Here is an 18214-nt window from a genome sequence, read left to right on the forward strand (position 1 = left end):
ATATGTTAGGCATACAAAAGATATTTGCTACCTTGTGGATTTATAGGGAACATATACCATGGTCAAAACACACACACACACACACACACACACACACACAAGCATATGCTTCTGTTTTATTTTGTTTAATTACCATTTAGAATGCTTGGTGGAGAAACCATCGGTTAATATTGGTGTTATCTGTCTGCTAGAGATCTTCTGTGAAGAGAATGATGATGACGACAACACAGTGAAATCTGTTTAGTAAGTGCTGTATCAAGGCAGATAAATTAGCTAAGTATTCTCTTGAGGTTCCAGCCTAATGCTGTTAATATATCTTTTACTGTTGGGTAAATTTTCAGTGATGCCAGCAGATAAGAAAACCTAATATTGGTTCTAGAAATTATTGTAGAGTTTTAAATTTAATCTTGACACTACTTTATTGAACAAAGCTTACTGTTTTATATTTATCATGAAGGAAAAAAACAATTACCATTAACACACATACACATACATACAGGTGCTTACACACACAATTAACCTGTTTTTTTTAAAGCTTTCATGATTTGCTTTCTCCTTCCCCTCAGTGAAAATTATTACTACAAATAGAAGAGGAATAAATCAACAGGTATAATACAAATACTTGTGTATTTGAAAACCAGAAGTTCACATACTATTATGGCCCAAATTATTTACAATACTGATCAAAACTTAAACAAGAAAATAAGGTTATCATCTTGCAACTTTGACATTAACTGTTTCATAAAAATATTTTCTTTTGCCCTACAACTGAGACCAGAAATATTAGAAAAGGTGCCAACCTCACCAGTGCTTTCTGAGAAAATACTGAAATTACTGCCACATCTCAAGTTTTAGATACAAAGTCTCATCATCCTATTTCTCCAATGCTAATAAAGATTATATCAAAAGAGATTATATCAAGAATCCCAAACCTGGTTTAGTGGAACTCACAGCTGGGAGTGCTTGATGTTTTTCATATCCAAGTTGAAAAAGGAGTATATCATGAATTTTTAAGCTTCTTAATCAAAACGTGTTATCAAGGACAGCTACAGAAATCATATTTGCAATATGGTACCATACTCTGAATTAGCTCCTGTCTGAGAATAGCTGGGAAACAGGTACAGGGGAATTTCTGGGCTGTTCAGTCAACAATAATTTGAAATCGTGTTGTTACGGGTGGTGGTGGGATGTTGAGTAAAACAGTGCAGGGTATCAAGATTAGTGGGTAGTTTTTCACAGGAGAGTGTCCAGCTTTAATGGCCCTCTCCCATTAACTGCTAATGACAGCTCTCCCCATGAATGATTACCTGCCCTTCCCCATCCCACACAGACTTTCCAAGGGAATGGTGCTGCCTCCCTGTGGAGAACACCTCACTCAAGAGAGAATTCTGCTCTGTACAGGCCACACAATAGATGGTTTCATTCAGAAATATCAACTAAGAACAATTTCTTTTTTTCTTTTTTTTCTTTCTTTTTTTTTTTTTTGGCAGGAGCTATTTCTTCAAGGGCAGGGAAAATAGCTTTTCAAGTAAGAAAACAGCTTTACAGCTGCACCTACGGAATGCTTTCTACACAAAAGTACCATGTGTGTAATGGTTACATGTGTTAGACACTTTTTTACTTCTTTATATTCTAGGATGAACCATATGAAACTTCCATTTTTTTGGCAATAAAAAATTGCCAATTGCAGTAATTCTATAGGGTACATACAGTGTGCTGACTCATTTAATCCTCAGTATAAATTTGTGAAGCCATACTCTCCATTTTACAGGTGGGAAACAGGTATTCAGAGGCTAAGTAACTTGCCCAGGGTCACACAACTAGCATATAGGGAAAGTAAGGCTGTGATTAGGTAGGCATTCTGGCTTCCAGAGTTGATGCCCTTGACCACTATGTGACACTGCCCCCTAACAGCCAACACTGGTGTTACCTCTTCAGACTCTTCCCACTACGCAGAATCAGACCGGGAGAAACCGCAGAGTATGAAGGAAGAAATAGGAAGGTGAAGAAAGGAAAGGGCTTTCCATGCTGAGTTGCCAGGCGCTGACAATTCTGACTCCATCTTTAGCACTCTATCTTGTTCACCCCTGCTCACTCACTTCCCTGGGGCCACATATTCCAGGACCCCTTGGAAATTGATTTGCATGCCTTACAAATGGTCCCCACCAGGGCCAGAAGGGAGGAAAGCTTGCCTTGACCCTCCGTAAATTTGTTAAAGATAATATGAACTCTCCCCTTCCTGACACACAGGTGGTACCAGAAGATTAATTAAATGTTAGGTCTCAATTGGATGAATACAAGTCCTTTGAGGTATAGGCAAACCCTGTGATCTCACTCCAAGGCCCTTTTGCATGTCCTCACCCTATTCAATTGGTAGGCTAAGGTCCAGAGTAGTGGAGAATGATTGTGTAACAGGTTCATCCTCCGACGGATCCCCCTGTTAGTAAGGTATCCTGAATACAACTCGTGGAAACTCTATGGAGTGGCCTGCTTTGTTTTTCTGTCTCAAAGAGCCTACTCACTTTGGCAGGTACTTGACTGTCTCTCCCCCACCTTCCAAAATAAGGACACAGAGGTGTGAAATGCATGACCTCTAGAGGTCACTGTGAATGGGTAATCAGAAGGCGAGTTGAGGGAAGGGTGGGGAGGAAGAGTGGTGATAAGCCTTCCAGGAAGACAGCCAGGAGGATGGTTGTGAAGGATGGATTCTAGAGAACATCCCCAGGAAGCTGCCCTTTATCCTAAATACCTAAACATATTAAAGAAAGTAGCAACTTGACTGTATTTCGTTTTTTTGAAAGAGCAAAGTGACCCTTGTGTGGAGATCACATGAATGGGGTAAGGACATGAGAGGACAAGAAGTAATAAGACTCTGCCCATATTTAAGGACAGGGGACCAGATCACATCAAAATTCTCTGAACAGAAGCGAGCTGCATAGCCTTGGATAAGTTATGGAGTTTCTCAATTTTCTTACATGTAGAATAACAATAATAATACCAAGTCATACTTTCTGAGTTTTCATTTCTTCTTCTTTTTTTTTTAAGATTTTATTTGTTTATTTGACAGAGATCACAAGTAGGCAGAGAGGCAGGCAGAGAGACAGGAGGAAGCAGGCTCCCCGGGGAGCAGAGAGCCCGATGTGAGGCTCGATCCCAGGATCCTGGGATCATGACCTGAGCCGAAGGCAGAGGCTTTAACCCACTGAGCCACCCAGGTGCCCCTCATTTCTTCTTAGTACACATATATACCCTACAATTTGATTATACTTCTTTTTTTTAAAGATTTTATTTATTATAAGACAGAGAGAGCACAAAAATTTAAGCAGGGGGAGGAGCAGAGGGGGAGGGAGAAGGAGGGGAAAGAATCTCAAGCAGATTCTGAGCCAAGTGTGGAGACCCTGACGGATGATGATCCCACCACCCTGAGATCACACAAGAGCTGAAACCAAGAGTGGGGTGCCCAACCCAAGCATCCCTGATTATACTTCTGATCTGATTAACAAGATGCTTATTAGTCTCATGTTCATAGGACCACACAAGGCAAGTATATACAATTCCCTCCTGGTTCTGACCTTAAATGGTCCCACCCCTACAGAACCTTTGGGCCAGAGCCTCTTCCTTTAGACCGGGCCAGGCCTCTAGGTGGGGGGTACCACCTCTTTGTTACTCTAGTGAAGTTGGGGGTGGCATTAGAAAGGATTGAAGTTTGCTTCATAGGTGGCTTGAGCCAGACCTCCTCCTGAGTCTGGGGTCCAGTGCACCAAAGTGTTTCTCACCCCAGAACTCCTCTGCCAGCCTATAGAACTCCCAAGATCCCGAGAGACAGCTCCCTCTGGAAAGAGTGGTCTTGGCAGCGGTGCCTGCGTCTTGGTTTGACCATCATCTGAGCTGCCCCAAGGCTCAGCCCAACCCAGCTTATCCTGCCCCTGCTCCTCCCGGAGGACCTGCATGTACTGCCTCCCCATACCTGAAGCTACTCTGCATACTCTGGGTGCTCCAACTGCACTTTTTGTGTCTTCCTGGGAGCCCCACACTGCACCCACGTGGACCAGGCCTTGGCCCCAGCCTGAGGGCAGCCCTCATTTAAACAAAAAAAAAAAAAAAAAAAGAGAGAGAGAGAGAGAGAGAGAGAGAGAAGATAAATCTTGGTGTCACTTTTGTTCTAGTTTCCTACAACAGCACCTGGTTGCCACTAGCATAATCCATACAGGGTATGATCCTCCTGGATCTAAGTTTCAAATTTAATATGCTACTCTTCCGACTGATGCCTCTACCACTAATAATCTATGCATGTCTATTCCCAAAGGATGGCCCTTTAATGCCCACCCACTCCCAGTACAAGCATCCCCTCTTCTCCCTTTTTCCTGAAAATGCTATCATCCTGTGCATATTTGTTTTAATGTTTTTGTTCATCTTTAACTAAAATAAAAGCTTTGTGCAGAAAAGCCTGATTTTGTTCAGTGCTCTATTTCCAAGTCTGAAGAACACTGGCTGGTAAACAGCAAATGCTCAGCAAACACGTGTTAAGTGAATGGATGGATGAATGGTAGATGGATAGGCGGATATATTTGTTTAGAACTACCTATGTCTGAAGACGTCTCAAAACCAAGGTTACATCCACCAAGAGGACACCTTTTTATCTAGTAAAAGTTCCAGAGCCTAAAGAAAATGCACTAAGCAGAACAACGTTCTTAACATAAATTCCTTAAAATGTATATATCCTGGCACTTTTGCAAACCAGCAATGAGGGGGAAAAACCCCTAAGTAGCAGTTGCTTACCTACATTTAAAATTACAATGAATTATACTTTTCTTACCCGGCACCATCAGTTTCAGGAGACTACGCCTTTGTATATATTTTTAAAATCTACACCCAAGTGTTTTTCTTTTCAATATGCACTAAAATGTGCTGTAAAAAATATACATTCACGTACATGAATTCAGCAGAATGACTGGACTAGCAAAAATAAAATTAATTATTCATGTCACCAGTATATTTAAAATGCAGAGTGGTTCTCAAGAACACACATAATTATAAGTAATGTTATTATTATTTTTTTATAATGAAGCCACAGCTGAGGTTAATTAATATTTTTAATAAAAAATAAAATTTTGTTTTTGAAGTTACAAAATGTATTTTGTTAGTTTTAAACATTTTTCATGGAAATATGTGTGCACTCTGCTTACATTTTTCAAACAAATAGCATTAATTTTTCAGGAGCATCTCCAGTGCTGCCCGGAAACAAGAGAAGTCTCCAATATATTCAAATACTCTTTTCTTGCTTGAACATTAATTGGGTTTCTTTACAGAACATTCCATAGGAATCGATGCTATTCAGGAGGACACTTCATATGAGAAATTTGCATGTCTCTGACAACCTATCAATGCTTTTAAATGTTCAGCAGTTCCTCTTCGTGAGTGGGTTTGCCATGTCCACTCTGACAAAAGCCCAACTAGAACCCCAGAATTCCTCCCATATGTTTCACTCATATTAACTGATTCTGCCCTACTCTGTAATTTCTTGTAGGAGTTGCAAACCATAATCCCTCTGGTCAAAAAACAGAATCTCTCATAGCCTTACTCTCTCTCCTTTCTCAAGATTTTTGAAATAAGATAAAAAGAAGGTGAAAAAGGCTATGGATTCTTAAAACCAGGTAAGGATACCAGAGGCAGTTACTGCTCTGAATGCAAAGGACAAGGCCTCACTATTTACTATTCTTATGAAGTATGAGTTTTTTTCACAAAGATGGATTTTTTTCACAAAGATGTATGCTGTAAGAGAAAAGTGCAATAGATAGATCAAAATGGGATGCTTTGGAAACTCAAAAAGGGATAGTATTAATAATCACATTGGTCCACCAGGGGTGCCAAACTATCAAGCCAACCGAGATGCATATCTGTCCCGTGTAAAAGTCAAGGGTGAAATCTAAGCTTTAAAATAATCACCAGAAGACATAATTAAGAGCATCATCATTAGTATCAGTGAAATTTCAGAGCTGAATGCAATTCAAGAGATTCATAGTTAACCCACTTAGAGCGGTAATAAAGCCAAAGTTTAGCCACGGGAACCAACCCATCTAAGTTACACAACAAGGTAAGTGGTTGTGTTCAAAGTGGAAATATGTCTCATGATCTACTGTGTTCTTTCCATTCTCCTATACTTCCTCTAAGTAAAAAAGCATTTCTATGGATCACTATGGTGCTATATATAGTGTGTATATAGCTTGTAAAACAGTCCCGAAAAAAAGAGCCAAAAGATTAGAACAGATGAATAATTATAATTTTGATCGTAAAAGGAATAGCACAGCTTTAATTTCCTTTCTTTACAGACTGCAGTCAAAGGGAGTGAACGTTGCCCTTTGCAATGCTGGCTTACTTTTACTCATTTATGTAAAGCTATATATAAGACATTGCCAGATTATTCAGAAGAGGGAAGATTTAGAAGCCAAAAATCTTGCATGACCCTCCTGCCCCTCATCCCAAATTTCTCTCAGCATTCCGAGAAATTTGACCAGCAATTATTTGCAATTTTTCTTCTGAGAGTTGCCCTAGAGAAAGCTTTCTCTCTCTCTCTCTCTAAGATCTGAAACACTGGTGTGCATATTAATTTTTCCTGGTTTTAAAAGCTTTTCTTTTTTAAGATGAGCAGGTCTTATGGAAACATTTAGGTATTAAATATTCTAAGTAAAGCAAATTTTATAAACCTTATATAAAGCACATTAAAAAGTACAACTTTAAAAAGTACCATTAATATTGTTGTACTCACATTTTTAAAAAAAGATTTCATTTATTTATTTGACAGAGAGATAGAGAGAGAGAGCACAAGTAGGCAGAGTGGCGGGCAGAGGGAAAGGGAGAAGCAGGCTCCCCACTGAGCAGGGAGCCCGATGCGGGACTTGATCCCAAGACCCTGGGATCATGACCTGAGCTGAAGACAGCCGCTTTACCAACTGAGCCACCTTGGTACCCTGTACTCACATTTTTAAGAGCCATGTACTCAGGAAAGTTGGCAAATGTCCTCATTATTTCATGATATAAACTGTATCTTTCTAAAGTAAAAATCAGTCTGGAATTTGATCATCATTCAGCAGAAAAACATTTTTTAAAGCATATATAAGTAGGAAAGTAAACAAGATCTTATGGGATAACACTTTGATAAATACTCTTTTATAAAATTTCTCTGACTCTGTAAAAAATGAAAATGCATCTCTCCCCTACCATTTACTGTGTATGCAGGATGGCTGAACAAACCTCATCTCATCTATTTGAAATGAATTCAATTTAATTTTGCTTGGCCAAAAATCTGTTTCCATAGTTCTAAAACATGCAACCACCTCAAGGTACATTGCCATTGTAGCTTAAGTGGCTCAGTGTTATCACTGAGGAAAATATACTTTGATTGAGAAAACAGTCCCGCGTGGCTTTTGAAAAATGAAATGACCCTTCTTGGAACACAATTTAGTAAGGCAGTTGATAAAAGCAGGCAGATATGGCCACTACAGAGAGGGTTTAAAGGAAGATGTTTCATCCAATCCGCAAAAATGGGTCAAAGGTTCCCTTCCTGGAATTAGCGTTACAAATCACTCTCTTATAATTTTAACCTTCCAAGAGTTTGACAATTTGAACAAAGAATTTAAATTCTACATATATCCATGATCTCTTCACGGTTTTAAAAGTCAAGCAAAGAGAGTCAATTATCATATGGTTTCACTTACTTGAGGAGCATAAGGAATAACATGGAGAACGTTGGGAGATGGAGAGGAGAAGTGAGTTGGGGGAAATCGGAGGGGGAGACAAACCATGAGAGACTATGAACACTGAGACAAACTGAGGGTTTTGGAGGGGAGGGGGGTGGGAGCTGGGTGAGCCTGGTGGTGGGGATTAAGGAGGGAACGTATTGCCTGGAGCACTGGGTGTGGTGCATAAACAATGAATTTTGGAACACTGAAAAAATAAAATAAAACCAATTGTGAGGTAAAGAGAATTTGCAATAAATTACTCTGTTACTCAAAAATAAATAATTTGCTTTCTTCTTTAGTAGTGTTTTTCCACTTAAGTACAACTTATTTCCTGAAATCACATACATTTCATTATCAAAGATCATTTTAGGGGCGCCTGGGTGGCTCAGTGGGTTAAAGCCTCTGCCTTTGACTCAGGTCATGATCCCAGGGTCCTGGAATCGAGCCCCGCATCGGGCTCTCTGCTCAGCAGGGAACCTGCTTCCTCCTCTCTCTCTGCCTGTCTCTCTGCCTACTTGTGATCTTTATCTGTCAAATAAGTAAGTAAAATCTTTTAAAAAAAAAAAAAGATCATTTTAAAACTTATTGGTCCAACCTGAAAACACTGTTGTCACAATTGACTATTTGTGACATATTATCCAAATTATTTAATTGCCATTATTGGTCTGTTAAAAATCTCAAGATTTAAAATATCTATTTTTTAATGAACCTAGTAATCTTTTATTTAAGTCAATACCTCCTCAAATGAACCAAATAATCGCTAATTGATTAGCTCATTTATTTCCATAAACCACTGCTATCTTTAAACATGTAATAGCTTATGACAAAAGGGATTCTTTTCATTGGAAATTAATGGGTAGTTAACTATTTTCCTTTTATATTAATACTATAAAATGCATAACTTTATTTTTTCTCTTCTAGGTATTGAGCTTGCAAATGCAATAGCAATTTTGCACGTTTTCTCAAAAAACAGAACTTCTTAATATATACCAGTTACTAATTGGTAAAATACATTCTAGGAAAGGTTGATAAGTCTTTCCTTATTTTGGGGTACATCTGGTTTCCCTAGGAACTTAGGCAGCTGTAATCTCATTAGTGATGAAATAAGACTACTAAGAAAAATCTCTGATTATTTCAAATTTTATTCCTAGGAACATTGCCAACTCTGATTGTCCCACAATGTCCTCTTATGAATTATTATATGTAAAAGAAATCATCTATAAAGTGCTTTGTGTTTCATTTTCCTATATCAAACCCATCTTAATAACTTGTTTATTATTAAACTATAAACCAAAAGCCATAATAACAAATCATTAGTGAAATATCAGTAAAGACTATCAAATGGAGCTGATAGAGATGCGTAAATTTGTCTAAAATTCTAAAGTCACAAGTCTTCATCCAAGGGACTGAATTTTATTATTAACAATCTGATTAATGAAACAAGATAGAGAAAATGAACAGAAAGATTATACTATATGAACACATGTTCCTACTATAATTTATATTCCATAAGGACAAGTGTTTTTGTTCATTGCTCCTAATGAATCCCCACCACTTAGGACAATGTATGGCACATGTAGAATGGTCAGTAAATATATACTGATGAACAACCAGGGAAACAGCTCATTTTACTTTGTGGCCAAAGGCAAATCAAAAATAAAGGAGGGGTTGGGGGGGAGAGAGAATGAAAAAGAGAGGAAGAAAAGGGAGAAGGAAGGAATGAAGGAAGGAAGGAAGGAGAGGGAAGAAAGGAGGGAAGGCATGCAGGCACATAAAGGCACATCAAATGCAATACTACGCTTATGAATTTACAGACTAACTCTTTAAATTTTTTAGCATCTCTCTTCTCCTAAGATATTTTCTCTCTATTCTGTTCTTCCCATTCCTTCCTATTGAAAGTAAAAATCAGAATTTTTTTTTTTCTTTCTCTGGTAAACATATGTCAGTAGATAGGGTGCTGATATGAACAGAATTTACCTTCTACTCTCTTTCCAAATTTGACACTTAGGTCTACCTTAAACACTTGAAATAAAATAAATGTAAAAATAATTGTTGTCATTCTTGCTTCTTTAGAATGCAGTTTCCTAGAAGTTAGGATCATGTATTTGGAAAAGCTTTATATGGCAACTACTAGATATACTCATTCACTATTAAAAACAAAACAAAAGAAAACAATCAGTTTAGACCTAGGAGAACACATAATTCTGAAAGACATCACAACAGAATATATACAAAGGCTATAAATGTCATTAGGGATCTAATAGCATTTAATAGTATGCCTATAGCATTCTAATAGTGTTCTCTGAGGCATGTAGTTTTTTTGTTTGTTTGTTTGTTTCTTATTCTTCAATGATGCAATACCAGTGCTTGATACGTAGTAGGAAATCACTAATTATACCTTGACTGAATTATTACACTTCCATCTTGTAAAAGTTTGGCATTTAAAAATTCTGTTTTTCAAAATTTTAGATGTAAGACATAAGCTCATTGAAGTGAATTCAAGGTGAGGTCAGTTAATCACATACAATACAAAAAAAAGTCTTCTGATATACTAATAGCGCATTTTTCTCATAGACAGTGTGGGGGCCTAGGTAGAGTGATTAGTTTCAATTAAAGTTACCAAGGAACAGCCAATACAAGAAGAACACCATGATGCCCCTTTGCCTTAAGAAAGCAGAAAATAAATCTTCCAGATTAAAGGTGTCCTCCTGTACCAGGAGGACTTTTTTATACTAAAAAAGCATAAAAGTTGATACCTTGGTCATTTCTATGGGTCTCAATTTTATTATTGAGAATGTGCACATGTAATCAAATTTTTCTCCCCCTTCTGTTACTTTGCCTCACATCAATTTCTTTCTTATATCAGCCAGAAGAAACTTGAAGGGTAGAATAAAAATTTCCCCCTCAACAATAGTAAAAGAGTAGACCTATCATTCACTATGGGAACCACGTGCTTATCAACTCAAAATTCTGAACACTTCAAAATACAACAGAAATTTGTAAGCAATTTCTCTTCGAATTTGTTTTATTTTATGCTGATGATGTGCTGAGACTGAACAAAGAAGGCCTTTCAAATACTTCACTAATTTACTTGTTTATTTAACTTAAAAAGTGAAAACACTGTGTAATTAGCAGGCAGTCCCCTCAGCTTGGGCTAGACCAAGGTTATTAATCAAGCTAGCAGCTAACAACCAATACAAAGCAGCAAATCTCAAATCAACAGTATATAAACATTTCACATTCAAACTGAGCACATTATACTAAGCAAGACTCAAAGAAAACCACAGCACCTGAGATCAGAAACAATCCCATTTTAGAAAAGACATATATGTAGAAAAGCCCACTTTCATAACCACAGTTCCAAAACAAAGGAATGAAATCCACGTACTCACCTGGCTAATGGGTTCTTTCGTAGGAGGCTTTCCTCTTCTGGCTGTGCTAGTAGCTAGGGTTGTGGTGGTCTCCATAATTGATGTGGACATCTCCGACTGCATGGCAGTGGCTGTCGACTCAGTTGTCATTGAGGAAGGCACTTCACCAACAAGTCTCACATTTCCCACTATGGCGATGTTGGCATCATTTTCGGCTGCCATATTCAGAACTTTCAAGCCATTGTAGTAAAGCCCAGAGAGCTGGCCCTGGAAGGGCTGGCCCTGCTCTTTCCCGCCAATTATTATAGTTGCTTGGCTATTGAAGATTGTGAGCTGACGCCCTGTAAAAATAATATTACATACATGCAAAAATGTTGATTGTGAACTCTACATTCTACAAAGGATGATAAAACAGATCTTTCATGGGGTGGATAATGAGAGCAATAAACTATAAGAGAGGCATTTGACTCATAATTCATTGCTTATAAATGAGGTGTCCATGAAATGCATAATCATTGGCAAATACTTGTAAATTCTCAACTTATTGTAAATGTAGTGCTTTTGCTAAAAGACCAATCAAAGATACGTATTATAAATCAATTTTTAGTGGATCCCTTCTCCCTTTTACCTCAAGATCTTACACTGTTGGTCTCTTAAATCTAAATTGTTATATAAAAAAAAATGCGAGATATCGAACATTTCAAGTATTTGTCATTCTAAAATTACCATTGACAGAAACTAATCTAGAGCAGCTAAATCTAATTGTAAATTTATGATAAAAATTTCATAGTTCATGTAATGGCCACATGTATCTATATGCTATTATTTTAAAATGTTTATTTTTTTGAAGGCATAGTCCATTGCTATTTGAATTATTCTATTTTTCCGGCAATCACACTGAAAAGAAATGCATGGTTTACACTGAGCATGTCAGAGACAAAAAAAATCCAAAAATATTTTCTGATTGGCTTTCAGCAAGTCTATTAAAACAAAACAAAATGAAAAAAAAAAAATAGCTTCAGATGTAAAAAGCGGCTTCAGGAATGATACACAAACCGATGGAGAAATTATGGCACATTTCCATCAAACAGCAATCCTCAGCAACAGTACCAATATCATCAAATTGAGTATCCAGTTTTAGCAGATCGCTCTCTGCTCATAAAAAGCATGCACACAACTTTAAGTTCAGTTTTAATTAGGGCTTGTTCTCAAATGCTCTTAGAAGGTTGCAAACGTTAAAGGGACTTCATTTTGACTGGCAATCCATATTGCCCACTATTTAAGATGCCTAGAGTTTAAACCAAGAGTTTTGTTTTGTTTTGTTTTGTTTTGTTTTTCAGGACCATAATAAAGATATCAGAACTACATATATTTTAGTTAATAATTTAGAGGCTGGAACATGTAATATAATCTATGAATGATTTATCATTTTGGGTTAATGCTTGCTGTGAGTACCTTCATAGATTGAGTTAGTGGATTATATTTAACAGTCCCTTTAACCTTAAGTTAACAGGGTAAGATTATTAAACAGCTGGTACGTCTAAAAATGTATAGAAATTATTATACAAGGTATGCAAATATTACTATCTACATTTTACTGTTTTAAATTTGTTTTTAATTTAGTTTTACGGAAAATTTATTTTTTATGTTTATTAGTGTTACAATGAAGTACTACTTGGTTATGTTCAAATTATTTTTTTATTTGAAGTTTTAATCAATGTTTTTTACCTTTGTCGAGTAGCCATTCATCAACTACTCGACCAAGTCGATATGGAATTCGCTGTCTAGCAATCGCCAGGCGCTCGTTATCATTGTTTCCTTTAAAGTTTAAAGAGACATTTCATTGGTTAAAATCTGTAAGGTCAAAGGTTAAAAGTTAATACTTAAAGCTTGAGCTATACAGTTGCCACATGATTTTTTGAAATTTGGAATTTTAAAAAGTTCTACCTAGAACATTTCATGTTTCAGACTTGTCATTCATTCATTTATTTTATTTTAGCAAACAAAATTATTCCTATGTTAATTGAAAATTAGAAATCTGCATTTGAGCTAGGTTATTAAACTTATGTTATAGACAGACCCGAACAACCAATTTAAACAGCATATAATAGCTTTACCAAAAAATGACCATTGATCTCAGGGTTTTGTCTTTTTGATGTTTCTTATTAACTAGTTAAACATGTTCAGGTGAAACAGGTTTAAGTTTTCAAAATACATTCAACCTCTTATTCCAGATTAGTAATTTATGAACACCAAACTTAATACCATCTTTGGCACACTGAAGCATCTAAAATCGGCCTAGAATACTTTATGTCCTATTCAGAAAATAGAAATTCTTATTCATCTCATTTAACACATTTATCACAACATCTGAATAGTTCTTGTATATTCCACACAAATCGGTTTATCAATCACTTGGACATCACAAGGGAATATATCTTGCATCATCCAAACATGTTATTACAGGAAAAGGCTTTGACAAAAGTGACTTTATTTTATTGTCCTTCAGTTTCACTTAAAGCTTACATGTTGAAATGTGTAACACTTGGAAAAAAATTATATGTATGTTCTCTTATTCTCAAATATCTGCTTTTATTAAACCATTCTAAATAATACGTGACAGTGTTAAGGAACAAACACGAGCCACAACGTTGCTTCCTACTCACACATTCAAACTAAATGGGAGCCTCACTTCTTTGAACAAAACATTATCTGACAGAAACACAGTTTAAGCTGACCTTGAAAATAGATGAATGTACACCTGATCTATAAAACACTTAGGAAGATCCCGGCTGCCATCTCAGTGCTCAGCTGCATATAGGACAAGAAGTTTTTCTAGTCTATGAAAATTAACTAACAAGGAATTTGAGCTAAGACGTTTTGGCAAAAGCTCAGAGAACTCAGAGGAGAAAGAAATACCGGAAGGTACTACTGCTGACAAAAGACTGGAGCATTTTGCTCAGATACATAATAGATACAAATTTTTCTCAGAATAATTTATAAATACTTTCTTATACTGTTTCTACTGTACACTATACTTACCACAATAAACCCACCATTATATTAGTGTATTATACTTCTAGAGAAATAGAAAAGAACTGTCACTTAGGCCTTAATTTGTTCTTTGAATGTCTATTTGACTAATAATGTTTCATGCATTAGTCCTTAATTTAAAATGTAAATATGTTGTATTCCTGAAACTAACATATCGTTGTGTGTCAATTAGGGGTCATTTTAGTATACTGATAATCTAAATAAAACCCCAAGGATACAAACAGCTTAAATTCTAAGCCCATGTTTGTTTTAAAAGAGTGAACAATTTGTGTTTTCTTCTGTGTGCTTGCATACAAATTATATTTGGAAAAACACATTAAATCTGATATTGGTTATCTAAAGGCTGTGAGATGAATGATGAATATGTGGTTTTGGCTTATATTTATGTGATAAACATGTTTATGTGCATAATTTGATAGCCAAACATGAAATAGCTTTTCAAAGACACATACCCCTTGCTCTATTAACGTCTTTGTCCACCAACGCTCATATCAATTCACACTGTTATAACTCTCCTGATGACTTTATAATTAGGTGGTTCCGTATGCCATTGTTCATGCTAGAGTGTTTCCATCATCAGAAATGATTATTTCCTCAGATACCACCCAAATTTAGGCTCCAAATCGCCTCTTCCCCTGTTACTACTATAGCATATTAACAGACCTCTCTGTGTCATCTCTGCAATCAATTGCACCTATTCTCCACATGTCAGCTGATATCTAATAATGTCATTTGCCTATTACAACCCTTCTCATTGCCTTTAGGACAAAATATCAAGCCCCTGATGAGATTTGTGAGTGGTTCCATGATCTGGTCTTTTCCTACTTCCTATTCCTCATATCATGCCTGCCCCTGCCTTGCTCTCCTCTGTCCAACCTCATGAGACATCTTTCAATTTTTCTAAGGCTCTCCTTCTTCCTCTGGGCTTTTGCATTTGTAAGTTCCTTTATTTGAAAGGCTCTTCCTCACTCTCACCCCATTTCCATTTTCCCTTAGCCAAACATGACTCATTAATGGAGTCTTCTCAGCAGAAGCATTTTTCTTGGGAGGTCTTTCTTCCTGTCCCCAAGTCAGATTAGGACACTTGACTACATGTTTCCCTAGCACCTGATACACGTCCTTTGGAACAGGCACTGGCCTTGTAATTGCATATTCAATAAATATTTTCCCTCTGAAGTCTGAAATTCTATACAGTCAGATACTGTGTGCTGTTACTCACTATATTCTCAGTGCTAGCACGATACTTATCAAATAATCTCCTATGAATTTGTCTGTGGATTGAGGTAGTGAAGGAAATCTTGTTTTTATTTCTGCTACCTTCCATGGAACAATTGCCTCATCCTACAGCCTAACAACATTCACAAGAAAATGAAAGCAAATACTTATGCCCAGAGAATAGATCCATCTAGCCGAGCCTCCCTTTAACTTCCCAAAGGAAAATCACATAGTTCATTTATAATTTTATCTCTTTAGTGACAGTCACTTGAACATCCACACAGTCAATTCATTACTTGGTAATAATAACTGTTTCATGCCACAAAAAAAATAATCATAGTTAGTATTAGTAGGGGCAGTAGAAAAGTCCTAAGTAAGATTGGTGGAGAGAATTGACAGCTTTGTGTATTCTTTATGTATAGCTTAAAAAAAGCAAATAAAAACATAAAACATAAAAATATATACACAGATATATACAATTTGCTCTCATACCTTTGGTACTCACAGAACAATTAATATAATAGATTGACACAATTTAAGCCAACAATAGCTCTTAAAGATCCTTGATGAGACTCAGGTAAAACAACATATACACCATATTTCCAAAGAATAACAAAGAGGCCACTTAACAACAAGGAAAAAATTGAATAGGCAGCAGAGATAGGTGTAAAAAGATGTGATAATTTTTTTTAAAAGGTAGCCACATGGATGGTACCATACAATCCCATCACCCATGAATATCAGATGCCTTCTAGTTCAGAGACTTTTTTTTTGTAAAAAAGAGAGATTTGATTTTGAAATCAAAGGATAGACTTTAGTCTTTGTTGCAGTAATGGATGATAGGAAATCAGAGGGCACTCACTTCAGTTCAATATATTTATTTTAGTTTCCAAAGTCTTTGTTCTTCTACTAGAATAAAAAATTAATGAATTCTCTTGTGACAAAATTATATATAAATACATTATCAAGCAAACAAGGACACATCTAAATAGAGGGCTGTAATGATGATGTCTTTTAACAGATGAGTCCCAAACCCCTTTTACTATTGAGTATAAAATAGCTCAGATTGTTTAGGTTCACCAGGAATAAGCCTACATTTTGCCTCCACCTCATGATTTTCATTAACAAGCTTCATATTAGGAGTCATTATTGAGGTATATTATTTTAAGAAATTGCTCAAAATGTATTTTATTGCATTACAAATTCATAGTGATATGTCATTTACAAAACAACCAGTAATTTGGTATGCTTGTGTTCATTTTTAATCCTTGTATAGTTTGATATACACTTAAACTTAGCATGTAATATAAAGAACATAAAACAACCAATTTAATTGGGAAAGGTCAAAGATAAGTATAATTTCCAATGATCTTTTCTTTCCTTTGGGAAGGACTGGGACCTAATACCAAACATGCTGCGATGTAGAAATACTACATAGTACTTCTGAGCATGGTCGAAGGAAGCAGGCCTATATGGACAGAACAGATTAGAAACAACTGGAATGTGGGGCCTGTGGGTGGCACAGTTGGTTAAGTAACTGACTCTTGGTTCTGGCTCAGGTCATGATTTCAGGGTCATGGGACTGAGTCCCACATTGGGTTCTGAGATCAGTGAAGAGTCTGCTAGGGTTTCTCTCTCCCTCTCCCTCTGACCCTCCCTGTGTGCATGCTCTCTCTCTAAAAATACAAAAATAGATGAATCTTAAAACAAAACCAACCAACCAAACAAACAAATAGTACCTGAATATTCAAATCAAGCCAAAGGTGAATCTTCGGGAGAAGCTATTTTCATTTTCAAGTTTCTTAAACCAGAGGTAAAGATAAAGTAATAATGACCCACTTATAAAAGACCTATTTGTTTTGGAATTATTAAAAGGACACAAGAAGAACTTCAATTTTTAAAAAGCATACAAATCAACTACAGCAATCAACTGAGCACATGTATCAGGTTTATGGTAACAGAACTTCTCATCGAATAGTTAAGACATACTTTAGTTTCATACTTCCTGCACCTTAATAAAACTAGAATGAGGTATTCCTTTTATTTTCTTTTTCCTCCAGTTGATTTTATGTGGGTTAAGTATATTGGTACCTCCACTGAAAATGTCACCAGTGACATACACATCTCTGTTGAAGTAATTTCCAAGCAACAAAACAGTATGTAAAACTTGGGTTTATTTTCCTTTGAATTGTGAAAGGATTAAGTATTTTTTAAAATTAATTAATTATTAATTGGACTGTAATTAATACATAACATTAGATTAGTTTCAGGATTCAGTATTTTTGACAAAAGACAAGCTTCTTATAACTGGGATAAATTTCTAGGTACAAGTTCTAACTGGAGTGGTCACTTAGGTATAAAGTGCTAACTGTAATGGATATTTCAAACAAGGTTCCAGGGCTGAGAAATAAAAAATAAAATCTGGTTATTCAACTTAGAGTGCAACTTTCTTTATTTTGACTGAATCCCAGATAGTTTCATTCTCTTACTAACCAATACTGTTTGGTCACACTATAGAATATTAATTTTGTATGAACCAGTAGACATCAAGGAATAAGAGTAATTTCAAAGAATCAAGGTAAGCAGCAAGAAGTAATAAAACTCAAATCCTTGACTTGTAGTTAAATTTCATGGTGGGACTCAGAGAATAAAAAGAAATAAAATTGTAATCATATTTTTATGACTATTGGTCAGTAGAGAAAAGCTATATGAACTTTGCTAATATATAGTTTTCCTCCTCTCATTTTCATAAATCTTCACTACTGATATGTAATTTCTCCTTGGAAATAAAAGTGTCAGTTTTCTAAATGACAATGTAATATATTAGAAGAAAAA

At 36.1% G+C, this 18214-nt stretch overlaps 1 protein-coding gene across 1 annotated transcript in view; it reads right to left on the reverse strand.

The window, feature by feature from the left end:
- The window catches only part of LOC111148008 (neurexin 1), a 1160981-nt gene that overhangs the window by 127737 nt on the left and 1015030 nt on the right, over positions 1-18214 (reverse strand). Inside the window, 2 exon segments of the mRNA XM_022504343.1 lie at positions 11132-11451; positions 12839-12928. Coding sequence (XP_022360051.1) covers positions 11132-11451; positions 12839-12928 — 410 coding nt within the window.

This window comes from Enhydra lutris, unplaced genomic scaffold, assembly GCF_002288905.1.
Source record: "Enhydra lutris kenyoni isolate GAN:26980312 unplaced genomic scaffold, ASM228890v2 scaffoldscaffold18, whole genome shotgun sequence".
NCBI lineage: Eukaryota > Metazoa > Chordata > Mammalia > Carnivora > Mustelidae > Enhydra > Enhydra lutris.